This window comes from Apis florea, unplaced genomic scaffold (assembly GCF_048593485.1).
Source record: "Apis florea isolate Af1SG1 unplaced genomic scaffold, ASM4859348v1 contig_3036_pilon, whole genome shotgun sequence".
Lineage (NCBI taxonomy): Eukaryota > Metazoa > Arthropoda > Insecta > Hymenoptera > Apidae > Apis > Apis florea.
In genome coordinates, this window is record NW_028256694.1 from 900,642 (window position 1) to 909,394 (window position 8,753).

The 8,753-nt window shown below is 46.7% G+C and overlaps 1 protein-coding gene across 4 annotated transcripts in view; it reads right to left on the reverse strand.

Annotated features, from left to right (window-relative positions):
* Positions 1-8,070, reverse strand: part of bi (T-box transcription factor bifid) — a 90,235-nt gene extending 82,165 nt beyond the window's left edge. For 2 of the 4 annotated variants that reach the window (XM_086908113.1, XM_086908112.1), the window contains exon 1: positions 5,665-8,066. In XM_086908113.1, coding sequence (XP_086764239.1) covers positions 5,665-6,391 — 727 coding nt within the window. In that variant the 5' untranslated portion in view covers positions 6,392-8,066. Of the gene's footprint in view, positions 1-5,664 lie in introns of all 4 variants that reach the window. The other 2 variants (XM_086908115.1, XM_086908114.1) reach the window with 2 other exon arrangements.
* Between the last annotated feature and the right edge of the window lie 683 nt (positions 8,071-8,753).

Sequence of the window (8,753 nt, forward strand, 5' to 3'; positions counted from 1 at the left end):
TAACACGGTAGCTCAAGTTTAGCGACAACAAACGATCAATAAAGTCTCGGCGCTTTAGGAGCACGCTTCGCGCCTATCGCCTACGAAACGAGCATCGCGCGGCTCCTCGTTCCACGGAATATTCTTCGCACGTCTCGAGATACTCGGGCTGCGCCGGGGAATGCAAACTGGCTGCAATTTAAGAGGCGAGGGAAACTGCGAGACGAAAGCGCACGAAAATTCGTCGTCCAAATACCTAAAATCGATCTGTCTCCGCAGCAATTTTTCCCTCGAGAGAAAGGAGTGTCGAGGAACGATTTGAAGGAACAATCTGTAAAACAACAACGTCGTTTAACGAAATTGAAATTCGCCACGAGTCGTTTCACGAAATGGGAAAACTTGTTGAGAATTTTTCTTTCTTTTTTTTTTTTTTTTTGTAGAGAGAATTCAAACGAATATAATAATAAAATATTTAAAAGAAATTTCATATTTTTCAACAACTAATTAACCTTTTATTAATATAGAGGAAAGAGTGGTCGTGTTTATGATGCGGTGTCTACTATAAATTTCATATTTTACGTAGTATAATACCACATAGGTAACGTAATTATTAAAATTTATTGCCTATAAAGAGCCTAGAAGTTCCCCTAGAGTTTAGTACGTGACGTCACGAGTACAAGAAATATCGATAATAAAGAAATAATTATTCTCGAATTTTTCTTCTTCTTTGCTAAAAGCTAAGGGCGAAAATCCAGAAAAATCCAGAAACCAAATCCGTAAATTGGCTAGAAGAAAGGACAACGAACAACGAACGATACTTTTTTATCTGTTAAAAAATTCTTGAACTGAAAGACAACAAAATAGTCTGTTAAAATACTAAAAACTACTGATCTTCTACACGTCTTTTGTACAAAACACAAGAGAGCCAACAGTCGTCAAACCGAGTAGTACAGCAGAATTTTCCTTCTGCAAAACAGTTCAACAGCTCGACATCCGTGATCGCAAGAAGGGCAACGCGTGACTACGATCGAAATTTAATTCATCATTCGAGGTAAACGAAGTAAACGTTTCTTCTTTTTTCCTTTCCTTTTTGAGCTGCAGCTTGTCAGGGATATTATAAATCAATGGATATTTTAATTTTGGAGAAGTTGGAAAGATAGTTTAGAGATAAAATGGTTTCGTTGAATATTATTTCCTTTTTTTTTTTTTTTTTTTTTTTTTTCCGTTTTTATGAATTTCATTGGTTTCCTTAAAGGGGAAGAATATGTAAATATACGAGTTTCGTCTGTTGTCTAGTCTAGTCATCGCGGTTTATCACGCTTTTTTTTTTAGAATTATTTTTAGAATTATTACGGATAACGAGTGGAAATGACTTCGTAATGAAGTATTGATAATAATAATTGCGTCGCACTCGAAATACATTTATCGCCTAATTGCCGCCATTTGCAAATCACTTAATTAAAAATTACGATTACCATAGTACTTGAAGAATTTCAAAAATTGGCACGTGTTGGCAATCAGACCTTGGCCACACTTTTCCAGATTTCTCAAACTTCTTCTTTCTCCTTTTTCCCTTCAACAATCCTTCAATAAAATCGATTCACGGTTTACTTATTTTAAATCCAACAATTTTAAATTTCTCCACGTTTTGCTTTCTATGAATCAACAAAGTCACGACGAAGGGCACAAAAGCACGAATAATAACGATTCCCTTTCCTCAATCCTTTTTTCGAAAAGAAAATCATAATTCTTCCTCTTCCACCGATGTAATCCACACTGAGAGAAAAACCACACTGTGTCCTCCTCGACGAACGATCGCCTTTGGATCGCGTTTTTCCACCACAATTTCCAATTCACGTTCCTCGTATTATTGTTGGAACGGTTTCCAAGTTGCGGAACGGGGTTGAGCTGTTAATCATCCTGTTGAACCAGAACCATAACCAGCCGTGTGACCCGCGATGGCTATCAGCTCCGGATTAATTCACAGTTTCTCCAACCGAGATTTATGGAGATGGCGATGCTTAATTCCTCGCGGCGCGGCTCCGTTGACAGCTTTTTTAATCTATGCTCTGTTCCTGCTAATGGATCTTGAACGCTCGAGAACCTCCCTTTCCCCCTCGATCTCTCCCCGACGATCGATTTCATCTTGGAACAAACTCGACACTCCTTGTCATTTTCATCTATTTTTCTTTCTATTCTTCTTTTTTGGAAAAAATTTCTCCTCAACTTTTACATCCAATAATTTAATGATCATTACGACGAAGGAAGCAAGGAGGAGTTCTTTTCTTCTTAGATATTTTTAACCGCAAAAAAAAAAGAAAAAAAAAAAAAGAATATCCCACGATGCGTTGTTCAATTAATTTCAATAGGGGGAAATTAGGAGATTTCTCCGTTTGACAAAAATTGAGCGTAGAGTGTTTCTTTGGTGGAGGGCAGTACAATGCGCCAGTCGCCGGTTAACAACATGGCCGACATTACGGCAAAGAAACGCGCCAAGAATTCTTTGCACTCCTCGCCCCGTTCTGTCCCCGCCTCGTTCGACAACGAAGGAACAGGGAAAAAATCACGGAACGACAAGGAGTAGCTTTCTAAACCGTGACAACGCACGCGTGATATCACAATTACAATCAATCTTAAACCAACTATCGTCCAACTATCGCCGACATTCTTTCAAAACGAAACGAATTACGATGAATTCTCGTTTCGATTTTTACTCGGTTACATCGAATACATTAATCTGAAAATTAATCCCATAGAAATCGTCCCGTTAAAATTTGTTAGAATTTGGAATTTCCATTGGAAGAAGGAAATGATTATCTCTTTCGACGAGATCTCGTTCGAAATTTTTCGATCCACCAGCAATTGTATTGTAAATCGAATTGTACAGGGAAAAAGATATTTATCGCGTCGGGGGATATTTCGATCGAATCGAAGGGACGGGGTTTTAAAAAGCGTCCAGAAAGAAAAGAACGAAAGTTTTATTGAAAACGACTTTTCTTACTACTTTTGTTACTTTAAATAGCCTTTTCTTTTCTTTTCTTTTTTTTTCTTTTTTAACGTTATTACAGTCTTTCACGATAATCAAAAGGATTTGAATGCGAGGGAATAATTACGCCGCGTTAATTAGCCACGTTTTATCGCGTCGGACAACGTCCAGCCGGGTATTTTCGAACAAAAGCGCCACTTTTCCAGACTTTTCCCGTCGGCCGCGTTGCGTAAGACGCGCGCTTCCGGTTTCGGAAGGATGGCACCGCGCCAGGACACTACCGGCCAGACACGAGATCTTTGTCTCGGATCGTTGCGCAGTATTAAATTAGATTCTCTTTTTTGGACGATTGTCGGATCAAGATAGAAAAATTCCATTTTCCCGATTACTCGATGATAGGTTGCTCGAACGAACAAGAACGAATTATTTGCAAGAAAATTCGAAGCGGTTTGAGTGTATAATAAACTAAGAGTGCAGGAATTTTTTGAATTTTAAGAAATGAGACAGACCACGTAAATTGTAAATTTTGACAACTCGTTTAAACTCGTGATCGAATACAGGGCAGCTTGAGCTTCCATTTTATATTCAGCTGACACCTGATACTTCAAATGGTCGTCCTCAAGATCGAAAAGAGAGAAAAAAAAAAAAAAGAAAAAAAAGAAAAGGAAAAATTGAGTTAAGGTTAATTTTTATTTAACGATGTTATTTCAAACGATTCTGATCGAAAATTTGGGGAAATTTTTGTAATTTTAACACGCTTCGCCGAGTTTCCGCTTTAATCTCAATCTCAATTTCCTCGATTTCGTTTCCGTGAATCGATTCTGTCGGCGAACGAAAATTCTCGGATCGACGATTCTTCTCGCAATTCTTCCAAATTTCTCTAATCGATATTACAAAATTACAAAAATAAAAAAACGGAAGAAGCTGCTCCTTCTCAACGCGAATCGCGAAGATTGTAAAGATTGATCGAATCAAAATTTAACCCACGAAATAAAAAGTTACGATATCTTTGCTACACCTTCATCGCTGCACACCTCAATAAATTATTCCTATTTGCAACGGTAAGAATAACTCGCGTATATTTCTCTATCTTCACCGCTCTATCCATAAATTATTCCAATTTCGTTTCACCGCCACAAACATAACTCAACCGTTTATACACCTTTTCCCATCGCTTGAATCCCATCGCTTCTCTCGCTTATTTTAATCCATCGATTCGAGCAAACCACTTACACCAATTTCCAAACAAATCACCTTCCTTGCCGAGGAAGAGGGGGGAGGATCCCCTAAAACCGCAAACTCGAATCCGCCAACAACCGTCCAAGTTTCGTCCGAGTGACAAGCGAGAATCTCAAGAAACGGGATCGAACGTAAATATATCCGCGAATGGAACGGTTGCCATCGCTCGCGTGGCAAGCGTCCATCTCGAGATCCCTCGTCTCGTCGCCGAGGAATCGAGGTTTATCGAGGATGGACGAACCGTGGGTTCAGCGATCAGAGGCGAAAAGTGGGATGAAAAGCGGATTCCGCGCCGGAAATCGCGGCGGTTTGCGCAAACCGCGCGCAACAAGTCGATCGTAAAACAAACTGGATCCACGGTAATTAAATGCCGCCCGATTTTTCCAACGGCGAGTATCGGTATTTCGATCGAATTTTCTCCGTGGATTTTCCACGCCGCAGGGCTCGAGAATTTTTGGAATTTTTTTTTGAAAAAGATGAAATTTAAAGAATTTGTGCAGCGAATAGTTTTCTACGTTTTTTTTTTTTTTTTTTAAGGAATGTTGTAAGGAATAGTTTGAGATGGTTCGAGATTGCACAAGCGGACATTGATCGTCAAAGATTCCACAGATCGATCTTCTCGAGAATTTCTAATCTTTTCGAATCGAAAGTTTGCAAAAGTTTCGCGGATACACTTTTTCAAAATTGTGGGTTCAAACTGCTGGACGATGCTTTGCACGGATCAGAAATAGTTCTAATTAATTCTCGAACGATCCAATCCTAGGGAAAAAATCCATCGTTACGAAGAAACTAGGAGAACAATCTTTTCCCTGAACTGACTGTTCGCCAACGCTTTTGGGGAACACTTGGCCAAAAATTTATCCACTTCTCACGATCGAACAAATTCCTCGACCGAGATAATTAGATCCGATCTCAAGTTCGACCAAAGTTGTTAACCAGAGAGAGAGAGAGAGAGAGAGAGAGAGAGAGAGAAAGAGAGAGGTATTCGAAACTATTCTTAACATTAAATGCTCCGCAAATTTCGCGTCTCCGATCCAGATTCGGAAGAACGCTTAGGCGGCAAGATGTTTATCGATGCAACAACAAAGTGTTGTTTCTCCACAAGTGGAGAAAGATCGGATGGAGGATCTTGGAGGAATTCAACGAGACAAAGAGTTAAACGAGGAGAACTTACTTTTTGCTCTTGGAAAATGTGTTCCCCCAAACGTTCACACGGATCAACAAAGCCCGTATTCTTACAGATCTCTCCGATTAAGACAAATAATCGCTCGCGTTCGTTTTTATCCTTCCAGTACTGTTTCCATTCCAGTACAACGTTTCTATTTAACGCCGCTCCACCATCGTCTACCAAAAAACCGCTCCTAAAAACTATTCCTTCCTCTTCTCTCCCATCCTCCTCTGCCGCGAGGGGGAGGAGAGAGGAGAGGAGAGGAGAGTAGACGCGTTACATCGGTCGTTACCTGGCGGCGTGATACCGTGGGGGTTGAGATGCGGATGATGATGGGTGCCGCTGAGGATCCCTTTGCCCTGGAGGTGGTGGGCCGTCGGGCCAGGCGAGCTGGTCGCGGGCAGATGGGCCGCCGGATTGTAGAATCCGGCCGCCGCCAGGGCGGCAGCGCTGAAGTAGCTGGCCGCGGCGACCGCCGAGGACGGATGGGACAATTCCCTCTGGCTTGGCAACGGGGGCGGCGTTTCCGGCGCGGCCGCGGGGCTGCCGGGTCCGCCGGGCGGCGGCGAGGCGCTGCCCTGAGAGGACGAGCCGCCTAATATCGGGGGATGAGTGGTGGCGGCGGTGAGCAAGGAGGAGACGCTGAAGTCCGTCGGGCGCGGGGCGGCCGGCGCCGGCAGGTGGCCGCCGGATATGTGGCCGTTGGGGTTGGCCGGCGGCGTGCCAGCGATCGAGGTGGCGGCGAAGGCCGAGTGTTGGGTGTTGAGAGCCGTCGCTGACGCGGGGTACGCCATCCCAGGCCCCCCCGCCTCGGCCCTCGGCCCCGTGTTCGCACCCTCGACCACGTTAGCCTCCAATTCTCTTCGTCTGCGTCGTTGGCCTACGTCGATGTCCTTCAACGAGGAGTCCACCTCCTCCTCCACCACCTCCTCGAGCCGTGATCGCTGCTGCAGCGCGGAGGGTTGCGGAGTGCTGGCGCAGTGGGTACCCCTGCACGCTGTGTCTTGTTCGAATCTCATCGAGACGGGCGGGTGTGCCGAGTCGCGCGAGATTCCTCTTCGAGTGACTCGATGAACAACTGGAACAACAGGGTTTCTTCTTCTTCTCCTTCTTCTCGCGCTTTTCTTTCTCTCTTTTTTTTCTTCGTTTCTCTCTTTCTCGATTCCTTCCTTCCTTCCTTCTTTCTTCCTTTCTTCACCGCCCTTTCTTTTCTCTCGCGTACTGTACTACTACCACTCTTCGAGGCACGCCCGAACAACTTGGATTTCACACGCACAACAACACAATACACATTACGGGGGAGGGGGATCGAATTTTAGACGTTGCGGTCGGTTTTTTCCTTTTTCTCTTTTCTTTTTTCTCCTTCTTTTCCTTCCTCTTTCTCCCCCGACACACGAGGGATGTTCTTTACCGTCGAAGGATCCGTGCCGCGTCGAGTAACGCCGATGTTACCAGGTGGTGCCGCGCGATTTCGACCGTCGCACGGATCTCGGGCATACTCGAGTTTTTCCGAATTTTCGATTTACGTGTCTACGCTACGCGAAGAGAAAACGTGGTCTGGGAACAAAAAAACGTTCAGGAGCGTAGGCCGCGATCCACGCTGCGTTCTCGTCGCTCCCGCTGCGATCTCCCCTCGAAGTAGTCCGTCGCGAGTCGTTCGCTCGACATCGTACGCCTCCTGAAACGTCTCCTGCCTCGAGAATCCTGACCGAAGCCTTTTCCCCCGCTTCGAGAAACGATATCCGCCTCTCGGTGGATATTCACCGAAATTTACTTTGGTAGAGAAACACCAGGGTGGGAGGAGTTACGCAAAAGCACCGACAAAAGCAAGCACTCTTCCTCTATCCACGAGGAAAGGATCTTTTGGTAGATAGATCTTAAGTTAATGAACTCGCAGGGACGGCGGTGGCGCTTAGACAGAGTCACACCGTGGCCGAAAACACCGATCGATCGAACAATATCACCAACCTCGAGGACGTTATATATACATACATATATATATATATATAAATCTTTCCTTTGCTTTTTTCACTGTTCACTTTTGATTTTCATTCACTTCTTCGTTTCCAACACCGACAAAGTTCCGTCCCGACAATATCCCGTGATAAGTAAGTAAGTAAGTAAGTAAGTAAGTAGTTCGTCGCGACACGCGAGCACACCTCACACTATACAGATATATATATATATATATATCTCGAATATTTCGAACGCGTTTCGTGTTACTCGAGGGACGCGAGACGAATCCAAACAACGTTTACGCGACACCGACACGCGACCAATGGTGGAGAAAAAAAAACTCTCTTTCTTTTTCGTCGAATATATATCTATTCCACGCCTGTTGTCCCTCGTCGCGAGACGGAACGGAGACGGAACGCGAGAGAAGAGACCGGCAACCGTCCGACGGGCGGACGATACACGGGCCGAGGACGAGGACAGTTTGGACCGCTCGTTGTTTTCGATCCTCGCGCGAAACGCGAAAGGCGAGAGGGGCCAAAAAAGCGAGAGAGAGGAGGCGCTCTCTGGACGACACTGTGTGTGCTGTGGGCTGTGCGCGCTAGCCGCCTCGGCCGGGGCTGGAGAGCGGACGAAAGGTGTTACTTGGGTGGCGCCGCGATGGTCACTGAGCAGCGCTAGGATTGACACCTCCTCTGGGGGCTCACCCCCACACCTCCCGCGGAGGTGTTGGTGTGCTAAAGTCCTCGTCCGGATTCAGGGCGTGTGTACGCGCGCGTCTACGTGTGGACCGGAGCGGGGCGGGAGCGGCGGCGGCGGCGGCGGCGGCGGTGGCGGCGGCGGTGGCGAGACAGGGAGAGAGGGAGGGAGGGAGGGAGGGTGGGAGGAGAGGGGGCGGCGGTGATCTCTGGGCCGAGGGGGGAGGCGGGGGGAGGTGGCGGCCGCGTGTATGTGCGTGTACGTACAGACGGACGGACCGGAGTGTGCCTGCGCCGCTGCGAACGGACGCGGGAGGCGTGAATGCTGGAGGGCAGCGACGCGAAGACTGAGACGGTGCAGGGGCTCCTCCTCCCTTCCCCTTCGACCGTTCGGCCGGGGAGCCGTGGTGGGGGAAACCTGCCTCGACAACCTAGCCGGCGACCGCGGTGCACCACCGCGTCGAACAAGAACGAGACTAGCCGAGCGGCGAGGGAAGGACGAGGAGGGGTAGAGCGCTGTCTACCGACTCCCCCCACCACGGCCGAGCAGCGGGCGATAATGAGCGCTCGTAGTTCGGATTGGCGTTCCGGCGCCAATCCGAGCGGCGTTGCTCTCGACGCCTTTTCCGACGTTCTCTCTCTCTCTTTCTCTCTCTCTCTCTCTCTCTCTCTCCCGGTTGAATTCTGTGTCTCCTTCTTCGTTACCCCCTCCCCGACGACGAGAGTTCTG